General features: G+C 34.3%; 1 protein-coding gene across 2 annotated transcripts in view; it reads right to left on the reverse strand.

Moving 5' to 3' along the window:
• Window positions 1-20,781, reverse strand: part of Src42A (Tyrosine-protein kinase Src42A) — a 261,237-nt gene that overhangs the window by 81,117 nt on the left and 159,339 nt on the right. Inside the window, exon 2 of one of the 2 annotated variants that reach the window (XM_074180508.1) lies at window positions 6,484-7,711. The exons of the other annotated variant lie outside the window; for it this stretch is intronic. Within the exon in view, the coding sequence (XP_074036609.1) occupies window positions 6,484-7,649 (1,166 nt within the window). The 5' untranslated portion in view covers window positions 7,650-7,711. The remainder of the gene's footprint in view (window positions 1-6,483; window positions 7,712-20,781) is intronic. 2 annotated transcript variants of the gene reach the window in all.

Here is a 20,781-nt window from a genome sequence, read left to right on the forward strand (position 1 = left end):
AGATTGGACTACATCCGCGCCAGCCGTGGCGGTCATATGCCAGAAATCATATTTAAAATGTAATGCCACAAGATTATCTTTCGGATAAATAAAATTCATGACAATCGAATAATCCATCGTTGTTTTATTGCAACTTAAAGTTCTATACCTCTATAAAAAAACACGCTTTACTAGTAAACGAATGTGTTTTATCGAGGTTATGTATTGACAACGCATTTGTAAAGATTCCTTGCCCCAAGTATATAATGAAATTCCCCATAGAACTAAACACGAATCAATTGAATAGTCGACTCCCTACTCATTCTCTTCTTTCTCACTTTCGTCATTAAAAAATATTATTGAATTCTACAACACCTCAACTGTATATATTCCTCAATCATAAGTCAACAGAATTCATTCAAGATATTCTTACTTTCAATTGTTGCATTCTTCACCTTTTTCTGAAAATCGAACATACTATCTATATATTTCATTACAACCTCGTGAAAATTAGGTGAACATTTTTCCTAGAGACGCGACTCTATTATAAGTGAACTTCGATTCTTATTTTTGATTTCAGTAAATGCTTAACGCTAGTCGGACTCTGTCCCCGAAGCCCGATACATTCGGAGGAGGCGCCAGCACCATCAACCAATGACCACCCCCACATCCTGAGGTAAGTGATCATTGGGTTCCAGCATCATGTGCCCTAAGCAGAGACAATGAGCCACAAATGACAGTCTTCTGCAGTTGTCCGGCTAAAATGCCTGCCTCAATGCGGCAAGCCTGCATGATCTTGAGATTCGAGAGTATAGAGGAGGACATAATTCCAACAATAATCAGAACGACCATCTCAACAGAATGGTTTGGATAGAGTCTGCGTACTTCCAAGAGGAAATCTCGATATTTCATCCGATTTTCTTTCTCAATTCAGACGATATTCGTCTCTACCGGATATCGTTTTGCTCTGCGGATCGAGAAGAACTACATCAAGGTTATTAGCCTGAGGGTGGGAAATAAATACTTCCAAAAAATATAGCACTTCTCATTCGCTACAACGGATTCAATATCCCCCGAAGCGTAGGGTTAACACCGATGTCTCATCAATATCTCCGAAGCGTAGGGTAACACCGGTGGCTCATCAATACCGATAAAGTGTCGTACAGTGAAACACGTGTTGCGGTTTTGTGAACTATTCAGTGACAATATCTCGATGGAGTGTTTGTTTACTTAAATACTTCATGAATTTTCATATACTGACTAATTCCATCATATTTCATCATTACTGCTGTGAAATAATAGTATTATTATCATTACGTAACCTAAACAATGTATTGACTAAAAAAATGGAAGAATCATGGTTTCGAAGAAAAATCCTTAAAACCAAATTAGAGCCAATTGAAGGAACAGATAACTAATTTTGAGAACGAATAAACCAGAAGCTAAATGATAGAATCAAAGCCACAAAAATAAGGTGAATTTTCATTTTTCATTTATAAAAATATTTATTTATTCATCAATTTTAATTATGTCCCCTTCAAAGTAGTTCCCCTCAGATATAATACACTTGTGCCAGCGTTTTTTCCAATCTTTACTTTTGGTATATCCTAGAGGTCCCTCAGCGATTTGGTTATTATCTCCTCAATCGTCGCAAAAGGACGTCTTTTCATGAGTCTCTTCAAACTTGAGAACTGGAAAAAGTCGCAGGGGGGCAAATCTGGTGAATACAGTAGCTGAGGCTTCTCGTATTGCTTCTTACAAGCGGCGCATAACTTCAAGATAATACTCCTTATTGAACGTGCGACCATGTGGCAAGAACTTCCGATGCACTATACGCCACGGTAATCGAAGAAAACACTGAGCAAAACTTTGACATTTGATCAAACTTGGCGTGCTTTTTTGGTCTTGACTCTCCTGGGTTCTTTCGATGGGACGACTGGATTTTGGTATCAATGCCATAACCGTATATGATTCGTCACCGGTTATGACCCTTTCAAGATCGCCATTGACGTCATTGAACAATTCCTGAGCGATGAATGGTTTTTTTTTAGTAAACTCAGCAATTTTGGAACGAACTTTGGTGCCACACGCTTCTTGCCCAACATTTCCCAATCAGTTGTTGATGTGCTGGGGCGACCAGAGCGAACGTCGTCATTAACATCTTCTCGAGCTTCTGAGAAAAGATTATTCCACTTGTAAACAGATTTCTAACTCAGTACAATTACTGCACGCCACTGTCAACATTTCAACTGTTTTTGAAAACTTGATTTCAGGTTTTACACAAAATTTTGTGCAAATTCTTTGATTTATTTTTTTCGATAGTAGAAAATCGCCGACAACGCAAAACACTAAACATGCTAAACAGCAGAAACTATACACATATGTTCGAGACTAGTGTACAACATAAAAAAATAAAAATTCGTTAATCAAATACATATATACGTAGCCCACGTATACGATGCACACACATTGTTACAATAAATCCCGGTGAGAGAAGATCTCAGTCTAGCAAGTATCCACAATAGTCAGCAGAATACTTATGAGAGAAAAAATAGAAATAAGTAATTGATTGATAAATCACATGAACTATTGATTTTTGAATGGAGTTAGTCCACTGACTGGACACCCCTAAAAAATAGAAAAAAGTATAGAAATAAGGAGATTATAATATCCCAGACGTGGGTATAGGACAATAAAAACAACCCACTAGAGGATGTTAGACAAGTTTATTATTGATATGAAAACATGCTTAACATTCTTGAGCCCCATTCCGCTAGGTTTTATAGATCGTAAAGCTACCAATCATAAAGCTGTCAGAATGCTCTTCTGACAAAATACTTGTCTCATCGTCTTTCATTGAGGCTAAAACAAGTACAATTGTTAATATATTAATCTGAATTACTTTGGAAATGTTTTTTTAATGTCATGATATTTTAAAAAAAAATCTAGTATGATTCCATTTAAAAAATGTTTTCACTATCTAAATCTTTTCGAACCTCGTATTTTTAATGTAGGGATCGATGGTCATATGTTTTTGCACAGCCAACTTATGTGCTGATACGCAATTTTCTTCACGCTATGAAATATAAAGTAAAAAAATTAATTAAACGAAAACTATGTAGTTGTATAGAGAATGGAAGTTATCGATATTTTTGATGCTGATGAATAAGATCTAGACTTCAATGTATGTAATTTGTAATAAACACGTCTGTTTGGACAAAAAATCTACAATGTATGGCCATCTTCAACAATCAAAACAAATCAAATAAAAACCAGAAATATATACCCCGAAACGACCAACTAGATTTAAGTAGACCTCCACTCTCGAATTTATAAGTTTAAAACCCCTATAATCTTCAGTGTTGAATTTTAAAGTTGGCACTCTGGTTCGTTTAACTACTTGTCCTATCTTACCTAAAAACTCCCGATATAACCGTGCGCTAGGAATCACACGTTAAAAGGTGAGAACTCGTTTCTCAACTTCTGAGAGTTGTCGTTCGTATGGGGGCGACAATTGATTAACGGATTTTTTTTTTAAACAGATACGGATTTTTCCAAATTTCACATTTTAGTTTCATACCTTATAATGGGGTTAAACCCGAAACCGGTCAAATAAATAAAATCGACTAGTGGTAATTAGACACGAGAATTTTTATTAATTTCATTAAACTGTTATAAAATTAATGTATTTCATTTGAATAACGAAAATCGATACTTTCAGTATATCTAACCTAAAGTGCTCCGAAACCTATTTCAGCTGTATTGCTAAATATTCATGATTCTTCTATGTTTTACTTTTTGCAACATCAGTTTCAAAAGAGCCATTCTATGTATAACCATGTATTTTCTGATTGGAAGATATTTCAATGATTCTAATAATATATGATTCTCAATTGTGTCAAAGCTATTTTCCGGGTTTATTGGCCGTGGTTATTATGCCTGAAGTTTCGTCTACTACTGCGGTAGACAGTATCAAAAGCGATGAGGTAACGGTTGAAGTGCTCAAGTTGTACCCGTAGAATTTCTGCGTTAAGAGGACATCTTAAGTACTTCAACTTCAACATCTTAAGCACTTCAACTTAAGCACGTCAATCGCAGTAGTAGACGAAACGTCAGACATAAAAACCTGTAGACCACGGCCAATAAACCTGGAAAATAGCTCTGAACCAGTTACTTTCGGCCGTGAAACTTTACTTCTTTGATCATAATTCTCAACTGTTTTAGGTCACTAATATTTTTTACTTCCAGAAAATGTCAATGGGAAAGGTGACTATCTGAAATGAAAAAGAGCTTCAAATAATACAAAAATCTTCTAGTGAAATTCATGAGTTTTCAAATCCACTGCAATACAAAGTGTGAATATCTAGAATGAAAATACTCTGTGATTTTTATAACTCTCAGAATACTTTTTGTAGATATTTCAGATATTACTCAATAAGAAATGAAATTTCCCATATCTCAAAAAATATACCGTCAAAGTTCCAGTTTTTGCATAGACAAAACAATCATAATTTCCGACCCTGAAAATCCTCACTTATCAATTTTGAATCAAATCGGACCATAATTGCATATCTTGTTCGCCATTGTGGAGCCGCCATTTTGTTTTTTCCCTTAGAAAAATTCCATAATGCATTGTCACCGAATTTATGTCAAATTAGCTTGCAAATGAAGTATTATAATACGCAATACGGAACAGTTTTTTCCCTCAGGAGGGCGCCAAAATAGAAAGTTAGGTTAGCGAAAATTGATGTGTCACTCTTATACTTTCCCTATTCAAATTTTTAGAGTGATAGTGACCGAGGGGTGAAGGGAGAAGTATAAGTATGAGATGTCCTTGGATTACAAATCAACGTGTTTTTGCATTTTTTTTTTTCAGAAAACATGTGTTTTGAAGATATTCGATATGTTTCGTTTTCGGTGCCCCACCCTGTATAACAAACTCAAGTAGTAATTTCCGAAGAAAAAACGTTTACGTATTGACCAAGCTTAGTGCAAATAAAAATCGATGTAGATATGAAACTCATGCACGGTTTATGTTATAAAATGACACACTTTTCACACCCTAATATTTTGTTTGTGATGACTTTGTAAAATTCGATTTTTTTTTGAGATAATGTGTGAATTTTCGTAAAAATTCGAAAATGAAAAATAAAATGAAAGTTTTATTTAGATAATCTAAATTATAACACTGAATTCAAATAGACTGTCTACATGAAAAAACTTTTCCAATAAATGATGTGTATATCAAAAAATACGCCATACCAATTTTAAAGTGTTATAACTCGGCAAAGATTAAGAATACTTTGATGGTGCTTGAACTAATATTGTATTTGAGAAAAAACCGTCTAGTAGGTAGGTACAGTGTTCAACTAAGAAGTTTGATAGATTTGAGATATGTATAATCTAGTAATACAACTACGAACATTTCTCCTCTTTTCTTTACCAATGACAAACATTTTTTTGAACACAAAGAATATTTCTCTCTTGAGTTTTGCGAGTCTAACCTTCTGAAAATAATTGAAGTATAACTATAAAAGAATGGGGAATGTTCCTCCTGACGAAAATCAAGTAGTTTTCATAAAAGAGCTCTAAAACAACGCATTTTAAAATTATCATCGCAAACTTTTTCTTTAAAAAATCATTTAAATACTTAAAAAAGAGGAATGAAATAATGCATTCAACATTTAAAGGGATTCGTTTCCATTTCACCATTTGGCAACATCGATTATAGCTAATAAAGGACAATGAATCTGTTACCTGTATGAGACAAACAAAGATGACATATTTCAGAGGCGTGCTGTTCTGTTTACTTATGTTTCGAGTTTGACATATGACATTTTGTGCACCTAACCTATCTTCCTCTATATAAATAAATAACAAAACAACTGTTGTTTATGTGGCTTGTGGAGGTGGTATTGCACTATAATTTATATTTTGCCTCAATTGTTGATTTATAAAGATAATTTTCCTTTTTTAAAGTAGAATATCTAGGTACGTATAAATTATTTCAACTTGATGTAGGCGCTGTTGCCAATATGTGAATTAGAAACAAATTCATTTAAAAATTAAAACCCAACATTCGAAACTTCAATTTGAATACTTTTCGAAGTGAATTTGAAAAACTCATGAATTAAACTCAACTTTATTTTGTTCAAGCTTGCATTTGCTGTAATAACCCAAATTGAGGAACATTCCCCATTACTGAAAACAGAAATGTTCAAAAACGTCTTACTCAAAAATGATTGTTTAACAAGCCTGAAAATATCGTTCAATGAAGGCGGATAAAAATTATAATATTTTATAAAAATTAAAACATTAATGAGTACTTCTACATTTGCTTCAACATTAGTGACACCTAGAGGCAAATTTCCTGGTTTAAGGTTTGCATAATCACTTGTTCATATATAGAGGAATTTGTCCTATATTAAAAACGGAACAAACAACTGACACAGGAGTCATTTAAATACCAAAAAATGCATCAATATGCAAAAAAAATAAACTTACGTTTGACTGGCAAGATCACTGGACTGTCTATCAGAGGAAGAGCTCAGCTTCCGCCTATTCCTGCTCCAAGCCTGCCACTGCTTCCTCAATCTTCTTTCAGAGTTTTTGGTGCTGAGATGTTTCCTGAGAAACTTCTGCCACTGAGTTAAACCGTCCCCTTCCTCACATTCCGAACAACTACTAGTGGAGCCGACACTGCTTTTCCTACTATTCAATGTACTATCACACCACGAGGACTTTCTACTTTCCGGAGTAGAGGGCGTCGTAACGCTAGATTTTCTCGATTCGAATCCAGAAGAAGACGACTTCCGTTCGGTTAAACTACTCTTTCGACTATCAGTCGGCGAGGATATCGCGATTTCAACCGTGGAGTGTCTTCTAGCAGGGACGTTGTCGAAGGTGATCAAATTGTTTTGCTGCTTCAGCCACCGGAGAACGTGTTCGTTTCTGTCTTCCTCCAAAGAGTCCAAGTGAAAATCATTCAGATTCTCATATATTTTCTCCTCTCGAGGTACGTAGCCCATTTTCCTTCTTCGCGGAGTAGCCTCCTCGTGCGCCGGATTCGGACTAGTTCGGTCGAATTCGGCGGTGCTAATTTTTCTCGATTTCGATACGACTTCCTCGTCGGAAATCTTCTCGATGGCGCTGACGATATCGTCGTCTAGCGCATCTCTGCTATACTTGCAGTACTTTTTGAGCAGCCTCAGAACGATCTCGTCATTTTCCTTAGACAATCTATCAGTCTTCTTTTGATCAGTCTCGGACTTAAATAAATTATTAATAAATAAATTGCTTCTATCTATGGACCTCAATTCTGGCATCGAAGGCCTTCGTGGTTGTTCTACGATTTTGTCCTCTGGAATTTGGCCGAGACTGACTTTTCGCTCGGCCGCACCATCAGTCGTTTTTATCACATTTTCACTACCTATAATTAGGTTCCTAACATCTAGATTTTGGAGCATGAGTTCCTTGTGTTTATCAGTGAGCTCTGCGAAACCGTCATCTTGCAGGATCAAATCTTTATTGGCTACTCTGCGAAGGAACTCCGATATGGCCGCCCAGTGGGCTTGAGTCAATACTCCATGGAGTCTGATCGATGATAACTGGAGAGGAGTCCACTTATTATCCTTGTAGCACCAAACTACACCCCCGCTTAAGTTAACCATACTTGAAATAAGTCATTAAAGATGTTTTCCGATGACAAGTGATAAAAACGTTTCTTGAGAAGCTACAAAGAAAACGAGTAGATATTATAACTGTTATAACTCTCGTTCGTCAATGCCTTGGTTATGTATACACAAATATTGGTAAGTCTGCGAAGCATATTTTCCGAAAGAAAAAAGAATGTTTGTAATCACTACAAGATTATCAATTAACAGCGAAGAATCAGTAAGTAACGCTTGATTTGTCATCAAAAATAAATACTTGGGTTCTATTCGAATAATCATTTTGGCCTCTATTCCGAAACTGAACCGATTCCTTGTTCTGGTTTCTCGACGTTGTGCAATGTTTTATGTATTTAACGTCGGCTTGTTGGATCTCGCGGTAAATTACTTTTGTTTTTATAGGACCGATTTCTAGGTTAAATTTGCAAGTCAATGACATCAATCTGCTTTCTTTCGTCAAACTTCCATTTTACAGCCAGTTGAGCTTCAACGCACTTTTTTACGAACGTAGATTATCGGTTTACATTCAAAGAAATTTTCGGAAATAGGTGCGTGAATGATGAAAATAGTGGGCATGGATGGCTTATAAAAATACTAATAAAATACAAATGCGTTTTTCACTTCTACTTTCTATTTAAAAACTATAATCATTAACAAAGACCAGCGTATACACAGCAGTACTATACGCTATATACCAATCTTTACTATTCTGTGAATTTGCCAGAAACGAAACTCATTTCCTAATTTGTACCGACTTGTTGAGTTCCATAAGGTCGTTACAAAATGAATTCACTCTTGACCCCCTTGTAAGGATTATTCTTGCCAGAATTCATATTATGAAGAAGAGCGATAAAACTGTCAGTTTTAAAACTGTCATTGTGGCATAAAGAACAACACGGATGTGGATAAGGCAGCTGGAATGGTTGCTAACTCCAACGAATATGAAGATGTACCACTCCACCTAGAAGATCTGAAGAATTATTATTTAACCCAAGAAGAATCTGACTGGCAGACTCTTTGAAATGAAACTGACGCGAAACTGAAATGCTCAAAACCAAGTGTGGATAAACGTATCTCACCATTGAAATTGACCAGAAAACGAGTTGTTCTCACACGTTTGCGAATCGACCATACAAAAATGACACATCTTTACTTGCTCCTAGGAGAACAACAATCTCTGTGTATTACATGCCAAATAGTACTAACAGTACAACACATATGAGGAAACCAGGAGACAACATAACATAGCTGGGGCAGTGAAAAAATTCTATGTGATGATGGTCGCACGTTGAGCAACCTGGTGGCATTTTTGAAAGCCTCAGATATAATAGATGAAATTTGAAGAATAAATAACAAGTAGGCGGCTAATAACCTAGCAATTGTTGCCGCAAAAAAATATATGGTACTGGGTATGAGAGAGATTCATTTAGAATATATTATTAAACAAAGGCGGATCATAACCAGCACAATTTTGAAGTTTGGAGGAACTTTTGGCTGAAGGCAATATTAATCCAGTAAGTCGATGTTGTAAAACCCCAGGGGTATCAGTTTTCTCGAAAAAATTTAAATGTGGTATAATACCCTAATAATATAATGTTAGTTATTTTAGTGAGTTTCACATTGAATATCAATTTGTCTTGGGTCAATCACATGTCAGTTTATGTAATTTGCGCTAAACCAAAAATGAACCATTCTCGACATATTCATTTGTTTCCTCATGAAATTCAAAAGTTTGATTGATTGAATATAAAAATAGGCGATTTATTATTGATTCATCAACATTCTTCATTCCATCGTCTTGTAGGAGTAACATATAAAAAATGTTTCGCAAGGTGTTCGGAATAGATGACTCATTCTGAAGTTATAAAAATGGTCCAAAACTCCGTTTTTCCAAATGGAACACCCTGTATTTTGGGCTAGTTTTGAATTTCCGATATAATCTATTGAAGACAGGATTTCAGATAAATACATAATGAATTGAAAATGCTCATTCTGAATATTTCATAAAAGAGCGAAAATTCAAAAATATTGCAACTTTCTGTAACTATTCGAAATGAAAGTTTCGTATCCTGTAGTTTCATGGTGGGAATCGCAGAAAACCTGAAATATACTGTGAACGGTTGATTTTTGTAATCACTCATGGAAATGAGTGAAAATCATCTCGGAATTTAAAAACTATCCTAAGATACAGGGTAATATTTGAAAAAAACTGAGTTTTGGCCCATTTTTTATATAGGGTGTAGTACAAAAACTCACATTAGAATTATGTCAAATATTCAAAAATGTAAAAATATACAGAATGTTTCATGTGAATTAAGGGAGTTGCTATCAACTTCCAGTATAACCGGAAGTGTTGCAAATCGTCAATATTTTTATTCAATAAAAGATATTAAAAAACTTGAATTTTTCAATTATTTGTCAAAGTACTATTAATCGACGGTCCTCGCGTTGACCCTACATACATGAGTTTCTTTTTTAATTGGATTGGGAAGTCAAAAATTTATCGAATGGCTATTTAAAAAAACACTATTAATTGATCATTGGAGCTTTCGGAAAGTTTTTTTTGTTTTTCCAGAATATCTAAAATTAAAAAATTGAAACAAACAATAAATCGAACATATGGAAATAACTCACCGAAATTAGGTTCAAAAATGAAATTGCATTCATTTATACAAACGAAAAGGGTGGATCTGAATATAATTTTGGTCTATATCATAACTATCATTCCCAATAAAAATGTAGAAAAAAAAGCATTTATCAGCTGTAAACTCAATTTAGGTATTTTGGGAAATAAAGGTTTTGGCTTTCTACTTTTCCATATTTGTACAAAAAAATAGAAGATTCCCACATTTTATTGTATAAAGATGGAGAAGTAGAAAGCCATAACCTGTTTTTTTTAAATTAATCTTTCCCAAAAATATACTGCTTTCAATTCAATTAATTAAGGTATTTCAAGATTATTCATTGAAAAGTTGAAATGTAATTATAAATTTCGCTCAAATTGAGTATTTTCGATTTTTTCTATAAAGAATTCTGACTTTTATTAATGTGAATCAATTCAAGAAATAATCTATTTGTTTTGTTATTTTCTACAGATAGAATTTTGGTTCAATTGAGTGTTTAATTTTTGGAAAAGAGAGTTTTTGGCTTTCTACTACTCCATCTTGATTCAAAAAATGTGGGAATCTTCCAAAGAAAGGAATGAAGGAATTTTAAAAGAAGTAAGTACATAGATGTGTAGATCATGTATCCTTCAGATACAAACTGGAAGAAAAAGCCCTCCTGAAACAGCTACTTTTATATAAACATTGAATTACACGAAAGAAGAAAAATTCTTTCGAAACAAATACTTTTATATGAACACTGAATTATACAAAAAATACTTTTCTCTATTCATTTTGTATTCCAAGTGTTTTTTGTATAATTCAGTGTTCATATAAAAGTATTTGTTTCGAAATAATTTTTCTTCTTTCGTGTAATTCAATATTTATATAAAAGTAGCTGTTTCAGGAGGGCTTTTTTTTCCATTTTGTATCTGAAAGTTACTTCTTTGCATGATCCACAAATCTATGTATAGTTACTTCTTTTAAAATTGATTGCTTTCTTCCTTCCTATGGAAATTCCCAAATTGTTTTGTATGAAGATGGAGTAGTGGAAAGTCAAACATTTTTTCCCAAGAATAACTCCAAAATGCTTGGGGTTATTTTTAGCGTCCGAAATTGAATGCTCTATTAAACCACAAGATCTTTTGCTCAGTCTGCAGTCACTTTGATGTGAGAAAATTCGTGAAGAGAGGTTACGAGAAGTCTCGCCAATGTATTCCAAATTACAGGATGTGCATGGAATGCTGTATATCACATCATATTTTTCTTTAGTCGGGAGGGTAGTTTTAGTGTTTCGAATAAAGGCGAGAAATAGTTTTGCAACACTTTGTAGGAATTTTGATATTTGTGATATCTCGGAAGATATTGAGTAATTTAGGTGTTAAGTTAGGAATATATTGAATTGAGAAATATCGAATAAATTCATGATGCTCATTATTGTTGTTTAAAGAGGAAGAATCATTGGTTTGAGAAAACACTTCTTCATATATAAATGTAGTTTGATTATTTAAATATTTGAGTATGTATTGGAAATTGGTAAACTGAATGAATATTTATTTCAAAGCTTGGTGGATAAGAATTATCTTTCAAAATATTTCTCAGTGAAGTTATCACTACACTGAGACTCAATCTGCCTACTTCTCTGGTTGTGACTTGACGCTGAGGTCTTATTCAGATTTTTTCAAAAATTATTTCAAATCATTATCTGTCAAATTTAGTAAAATCTATTTTTCCGTTAAACAGCTGACGCCCCCTGCGAACGACAACCCTCAGAAGTCTGAATTTGTGCGATATGTATATATATATATGTATATATGACGCTATTTATATATATATATATATATATATATATATATATATATATATATATATATATAAAATAGTATATATATTTAGGATATTCTGTTTTATCATTTTTCAAAATGAGTCTCGATAAATTTGTGCAAAAAATCACAATGCGAGGCTTCCTGTTATTCTCATGTCAAATGCCTTTTCAACCTGTGGTCCATCCAATGATAATCACGAAGAGCTATTAGACGCTAGCTTTTTTCGAATTAAATTACTGTTAGAGGTGGACATTATATTGCCGTCGAACTAGAACATACTGAGTTGAAGATGGAAACAGCTTCTAAATTTAGAACTCCATATATGAAATTATCCTTTGAGGTTGTCTAGAGTACACAACGGTATTCTGTAATCATTCTTGTTTGATGGGCACAGCTTAGCAAATATAATACTGATGATAGATACACAATGTAATGCCGACAACCGACATAATGAAGTAGAACGCCTTTCATGGTTTTAGATGTGGATGTATGTCCTTTTGAGTTCAGATCGGTGTGGAAATTTTCCTTGCTGAAATTCCTGATAAGCGTTTTTGAAAGCGACTCTCAACGAAGTCGGCGTCGGATACAGTTGAAGCGATATATTAATTGCAAAATGTTCGAAAAATATTAGTTCGATCCTTCTTGTATGAGGTTATCGAAGTCGGCAAAAAAAATTGAAAAACTGATAAAATTAAACAAGAAGGACTAGGCAGTTATAAAAGTTTACTTCTGACAAAATAATTTTTTTCAAATCTCCGAAAGTATCAAAAAGAATTGCCTTTTTCGCAGTAATGACCAGTGGTCGATGGAACCTTAAGTACCAAACGTATGTGGTATGTACGTTGACTGCGAGAACGAAGGTTATATCTCTGATCTCTAAGTCTCAGCAGCTACTGAGTGGTGAGCTACGTTATCACCATCAACCCCACCGCTCAAATGATGTTGGGGGAAGATTGCAAGTATGCTGGTGGGGGAGTCTATCAGCACCCCAACAATTCGAATAGAGAAGAATAAGAAGGTATATGGTCAACAGAACAACCAAGTTACAGTAGGACCAAACAGAACGACCCAGCAAAAGTACCGATCTATCAGGAGTGAGCTTTTGCACGAACACCCCACTATCACCACCTCCCCTACCATAACCCCTCCACCCTCTGAAATTATAAATACGAGTGAACAAATACCTCGCCAGTCAGTCGTTGCTGAGACTTCGAGATAAAACCTTCGTCCTCGCGGTCATCACTTACAACTACTGATAATGTCTGCCGCAGTAGCAGACGAAACGTTTGGTACGTCAGGTTCCATTCGACCACGGCCTACCAGCCCTGATTTTGTTACATTTAATTCACTTGCGTATTCATAATATTAAGTGATATATTTGCTGGCTATAATTGGATGATCCTCTGTTGTAAAATTATCTTGATAAAATAACTTTTCCCAAAACAGAAGATAACTTAAAAGATAACTGCAACTATTAGCCGTCTCCTCGTGATGTTAACTTGGTTAAGGTACGTTTTCCTAGCGACCAATTTTTAGTGCTGTGGTCGACGTGATTCAGAAGGAATCTATTACGCTGTGAGCCGCATGATTTACTTTGTTTTGATGATGAAACTAGTTGTTTTGGAAGGACTATTTCTTACAGTTGATATATGAAAGAAACTTCTACGTATTATCTACACATTTTTGTAAAAAGTTTATTTTGAACCGAATTACTTTCTTCCTTCCCACGGAAGTTTTCCACATGGAGAAGTAGAACTCAAAAGCTTTTTTTCCCAAAAACTATTCTCTCCAAAGAAATATACATCTTCAATCTAGAAATACAATTTCTTATGAAAACCGGCACATAGAAGATAATTCCGTTAAGCCAAATAATAAATTTCAACACCTTTTATTTTACTAGAGACCTCACATATAAATGGTAAATTATTTGAACACCTAAAAAGTTGCCAATGTGTGTCTAGTCTTAATTTTAAAATTTATAACAACAATTCAACATTGAATTCGAAATAAACCAATCAATTCGGGTAAAAAAAGAGAGAGAAGAACAAAATAACCAGAAAGAACCTAGAAAAATTTCGTTAATGTCAAATCAGTACTGAATTCAAAATTTCACTAGTTCTGACTTCTATTGTCCAATATGATTTGAAGTCTCTGAAAGAACAAATAAAATTAAAAATTGAAAGGAATAGCTGAAAATAACAATTATATTAAGCAATAAACCGTGAAATAAAATTACAATAAAATAAAAATAGACAAAAAATTTAACAATTAAAAATGAAATAAAATTAAAAAGATTTCAAACCAAGTTACTTCACGATGTTTCGTTTGTTAGTATCCACAATCGTCTTCGCGTGATGACCGCACTATTCATCCGAGAAATGACTATTAATAGGTCATTGGAACACTTTCACCTATCACCTTTCCCCTCTTCCCTCCCTCTGCTTCTCCGGTTTAGAGGGAGTTCACCGGTTTTTCGTTTGATTGAAAGTTTTCATATGTTGCGTATCTCTACACTAGCTAAGCTGAATCCGTCGTTGGACAACATATATGCAGCTTCTTTGAACTTCCTCTTAAGCCAGTGTTTCTCCTTGTGGATGATCTCAGCTTGTGACCACTTGATATTATGTTGATGAGACCAAACATGCTCTGGACTTCCAATGGCCTCTTACTTTCACCGATATAGGATTTGCCTGCCGCCAATCCTTGGAATCGCAATCTACGTTCGATGGCCTGGTTTTCGTGAGGCTGCTACGGATGGTGTTTCCAGATCTGAAGCAGGTTCTGATGTTGTACTTGGACTCAATTCTTCTTATTCTTTCCGACAATCCTCTGATGTAGGAAAGAGCAAGAATTCGAACACTTTCACCTATCACCTTTCGCCTCTTCCCTCCCTCCGCTTCTCCGGTTTAGAGGGAGTTCACCGGTTTTTCGTTTGATTGAAGGTTTTCATATGTTGCGTATCTCTACACTACCTAAGCTGAATCCGTCGTTGGACAACACATATGCAGCTTCTTTGCCAGTGCCAGTGTTTCACCTTGTGGATGATCTCAGCTTGTGACCACTTGATATTATGTTGATGAGACCAAACATGCTCTGGACTTCCAATGGCCTCTTAGTTTCACTGATATAGGATTTGCCGCACTCACAGGGTATCCGGTACATGCAATTATTGGAATCGCAAACTACATTCGATGGCCTGGTTTTCGAAAGGCTGCTACGGATGGTGATTCCAGATCTGAATCAGGTTCTGATGCTGTACTTGGACTCCATTCTTCTTATCCTTTCCGACAATCCTCTGATGTAGAAAAGAGCAAGCACTGGTTTTGATGGCTTATCTTCCTTGGGAGGCTCTTGCTGTCTTCCGGCCGAAATCTGTTCCACCATCACTTTGGAGTAACCATTCGTTAAAGATCTTTTTTGATAATGGCTAGTTCTTTCTCGTTAGCTTCCCTAGTGTTAGATACAAAGCCCGAAAACACGATCCATTAGAGTCTTTTTGGTAGATTGATGGTGGTTTGTATACCGAGAACCCACTAACACGTGACAGTATCTGAATCACGAATCCCGCCATACAAACAATCGAAACGTCGTGAAGTAGTTTAGTTCATTGCTTAATATAATTGTTCTTTCAGAGATTTTAAATCATATTATATCATATTAGACAACGAAAGTCCGAACTAGTAAAATTCACCTTGAAACATTGTCAACCACTTTCAAACAAACGTGGAAATATGTAATCACAAAATTTGTATTCATTTCATATTAAGTGTGCACAAAATATTCTTTTTCCGTTTAATAATCAACTACTTTTTTTATAGAACTATTATTTTGACAACAATGTAGAAAGATCAATTTAAACAAACATTTTTGACTGCTAATCCAACTGATGGAATAATCCCAAAATCGCATACGTCAAGCATCACGTCGGTGGGTGGCCGCCTAATACTTGAACAATACCATTTCATTAACGGCCGTGAAGGAGTTGTCCTATGTCGTTTTCTAACCAACGCCTTTTTAAAACAATACATACATTATAAACTATATAGAATGACAATTAGTAATGAATATGACCGTTCGCCTTCTCACGGTACGAAAGACTGTCCTACACTGAGAAAAAACTAAATCAACAGACAAAGTGATTTTGTCTATTCGAAAGTAACCTTAAGAACCCTCAAAGCCGATCAGGCAATTATTTCACTATTAACGTTTATCTAATTACGTTTTCAGAAAGTAGTTAGAAAAAAATAGGTATTGTCCTGTACATAATTGGCTGATAGGAAATTATTAGAGTGTAATTTATAATAAAAAATGTCGACAATGCCACATTTTGAATTTACATGTCCGCATTTGTTTGTCGTTCTACCCCGAAATTCATATGATTATCATAGGTTCATTTTTTTAATGAAATTACTTGAAAAACTAGCGGGAGTCAATTTAAAATTAACTGTATGAAGTTAAACGTAACCTACGCCAAGGACCTACTCATGTATTCGGTCGGTAATTTGTATAAATTGCCTTGTGAAGTAGTACCAGTCCAACTGAGAAAACTACCGTTGTAGTGAAACACGTATAGATTTTTTTTTAATGATGCAACCAATTTTCAGTATTTCAATATTAAAATATTTCACAAAAAGGATTTGAAGCTTTATAACTTATATTTATTATATGCCAGCGCTTTCGATAGCTGGCTGTGCTGTCATCTTATTGGTTCTACTCAAACTGAACGTTTTATCTTCTTGTTTGTTCTTTTATGTGCTTAGAACGCCTTAGTGCAGGTGAATTTGCCTGTATTTGGGTTACATCAGATAATATCCTTTGTGTTGGATTTTCTCTAGGTTCATTGTTTCTAGAGAATTTTTCAATCATCATCATGTAATCATTAGATTATATCATCCTAATTCCAATAAAGTATTCCTCACAACGGATTTAATATCCCCTCAAGCATAAGGCAACACCAGTGCCTCGTCAATACCATAGAAATGCCATAGAAGATAATAACATTATTATATTATTCAGTAATACTTTTGAAGAGAGTGACAATTTAAAAATTATGAATAATGAACGGTTGAAAGATTTATATGACAACGGAAGTGATAATGTATCGAAGAGCATAATTAGTGTATTATTGATCTCATTGGTTGATTTTACCATGTAATCAGAAATGCAATAATTTGATTGAAATTCTATTTAGGCAAAATATTTTGAGAATGAAAAATGAACTTGTGAATAAGTTCCCTTTTTCCACCACACAAAATAGATATTTTCGAATGTGTGAATATGATTATTCATCACTGAACATATTATTCTGAGTGTAGACTAAATAATTTGCATACAATGTTAATCTGCGAAACGCGAATATCCCGATTGACTTGCGGTATGACTCATAAGTTGTACAGGGAAAAGTATATTGATAATTCTTATTTACCAGTTTATTTAGCGTATTGTGTAATTGTGATTTGCATAATCAATGAAAGTTTGATCGAGTACATATATGAATCGGGAAAAATATTGAATTGGCTTTATTGTTCTTCGTCGAGAACACTTTCTTTTAAAGTTTTCACAAGATTCAACTCAATAATTCACATCCTATAAATTTCAAAACTACAGTGAATTTGGTAAGGATACCTTTGAATTTGAGTATTACTATTCAACGACAAATTGTTTCACCATTATCTTACTGATGTTTGGGTATGATATTCAAGAATGCTGAATTTTGGCGTTGAAAAAATATGTTTTGGGACAAAACAGAAGAAACTATATATTTTAAAGGTAAAATCAAATCAATTTTTGACATTTCGGAAATACGTTCAAGGTTAACAAGTTAGTTCCTTTCTAGGATATATTATTTACCATTGTTACTTAGTTTTCTCAACTAGCATGAAACTGTTTTTCCAAATTTGATTAAGTAAGACTTTCATTGTCTACTATGATTCTTCTATGATTCAAAATCTATGAAAGAACAAATACGGGCTATTTGACATTTATTATATAGATTATACTAAGGCTATAGATTATACTAAGGAATTTTGATTCTTGATGATTTAAAGTGTTTGTTTAAAAAAAGTTCCTGGAAAATCATATATAATCATCACATTTCAATTTGTTATCGAAAAATACATTTTTATAGTATTTGGACTTTAATGGGGCTATTAGATTTTGGTACATGAAAAGAAATTTTCCTTGATTGATTGCAACAGAATTTGAACCAAACTGACAGATTTTTCGATTTCAGTTTCCGGAGCGTATAACTAGGGGGCATGCCTTGTTCTTAACTCTACTTTATTCAAATAGAATCGGTACGGTGTTAGTAGTTCCCCCAAAGTCTCCACTAGCTTCTAGAATATAACAAATTTTGATATCAAATACATGACTTCCGGACTCAAATGCGTAAATTACACCAATAATTTTAAAGAATTCGAATCGGTTCAACTATACGAAAGAAAATGTTAATTTTGATTCGCTTCGTGTGAGCGGATGAAAATAGGTGAGATGAATTTAATAAAAGAAAACGGTAGATAATTTTTGATAAATCACCAGTTGTTTTTCAAAATATTCGTCGTTAAAACTTTGTGTTGAATCAATGTTTGGGATATTTCTGAGAAATTTTTCATTAATTTGTATCCGCATACACGATGAGAAACGTTTATCACCGAAATTTCAATTCAAAGGTAAGTTAATGTGAAAGTCAGTCACCATGAATCAAGCAAATACAGACAATGATGTATACTATCAACTCCATGTAATTGATAGTTTGACGTGTTATCTTACAGCTGGCAATGTCATGAGGAAGAATGATTCGTCGGTTTCTGATTTCACCGATGACTTCTGGGAAATGTTTGCCTCGGAAATAGCAAAAAAATATTTATCCAATCTGATTTTTGTTTCTATTGCATTAGACTATACCCACATTTCGTCATCTGCTTTATAGGTCTATACTTCAAAAAGTCGATTTGTTATATACAGTTTTTTTCTTTAATGCTTGGTAGTAAATCCTGAAGAGTCTACTTATTCCGTTGCGAATGTTTGTGAGGTGTCTTCTTCTACTGTGTGGAAACTTTTGAAGAGGAATAGTTATCATCCATACAAAATTAAAATGGTACACCAAATAAATGAAGATTACCCTGATTGAAGAACAGAATTCTGCGAAATCATTACGGAAACCATTGCAAGGCATCCTACCTATCTCCACAATATTTGTTTTAGTGTCGAATGTACATTTTTTTTTTAAATGGCAATGTTCACAGACAAAATTGCTGTTATTGGAATGACACCCACCCCCACGTTTTCGGGGAAATGCATACCCAATATCCATAAAAAATTAACGTTTGGGCAGGAATATTGGGAAACCATATTGTAGGACCTCTATTTATTGATCAAAATTGAACAGGGGAACTGTATTTGAATATGCTGGAAACTACTGTTGATTCTCTCATCAATGAAATCGTCGCATTACTCCAGACAAGTAAGAAACTATTTGGATACTATTTTTCCCGGTCGTTGGATTGGCCGTCATGGTCCTACAGAATGGCCAGCCCACTCGCCAGATTTGACACCTTTGGATTTTTTTATGGGGATTATTTGAAGCAAAAGGTATACGAAACTGAAACTGCTTCAATATTGGATATACGGCAGAGAACAATAAATATTTGTAGATATATTGACGTTTCTGTGTTCGAAAATGTTCGGTGTGAAATATCGGGTAGGCTGTTCATATGTCAAGAAGTTCCAGGCAACCATTTCGAGCATCTTCTGAACTGACCTCAAGCTTATTACCTCATATCATGTAGTTAAATATCAATGTATTCAGGCAATTATTTAAAGTTCCGCCTTTTTGAATTAGTTGAAGATATTGACATCATATTCTAGGGTTGTGAAGTATTCGTCAGAAGCTTCAAAAAGATGTGTCAGAAGACCCCCGTCTCCATTTAATTTTTTTTCCCAGATGGCGTCCAGATTTGTATTGTTGTATAACTGTGAATTGATGAAAATATCTATATACCTGGGCCTCATTTTCAAATCAAGTGAACTCTCACTCGGATATCTCTCTTTTCTCTCTTAAAACAGAGAGAGAAACATCCGATTTATCTATTGATGTGAGAGTTCACTTGATTTGAAAATAAGGCTTCTGGGGACCTATTACAAAATTTATTCAAATACTGCTATTTTTTTATATACGCTTAAAACGAGAATTGCTATCAACATTTATTATATTCAGGATATTGAAAAGATTCGGACAAAATTCCTTAAATTTTTAATATCAAAAAGAGATGGGATTCATCATGAACGTGGCACCGACAATAAAGAGTTATGTGAAAGTCTGAGTTTGAGGAGAAACGTACATTCTTTGTTTTTTTTTTTGTTATAAACTTGGCTTGTGATGTACTGTTTGGAACCTTTGGTGTAGTAATGAATATTACTGGAGTTTTTTCCCAACACCAAATCGTTATTTTTACACCTCGACACGTGTTTCGATCACCAAGTGATCATCTTCGAAAGGAAGATAAAACTAAAAACTACTCAAAACTAAAGCTACTTATACTAATCAGGTACATCATACAGGTAGGTAATCAGTAATACCACCCATACAAGTGTACCACCCTAAATTAATTTTACAATTGGCCTTTCTATTAGTTTACAATATGTCCTTATGTATGTTTAAATGTTACAGATATATATAGAACAATTTTCAGCTATATAAAATTA

This window comes from Leptinotarsa decemlineata, unplaced genomic scaffold (genome assembly GCF_025532065.1).
Source record: "Leptinotarsa decemlineata unplaced genomic scaffold, Ldec_3_MD MMD2_tig00026299_RagTag_RagTag, whole genome shotgun sequence".
Taxonomy (NCBI): domain Eukaryota; kingdom Metazoa; phylum Arthropoda; class Insecta; order Coleoptera; family Chrysomelidae; genus Leptinotarsa; species Leptinotarsa decemlineata.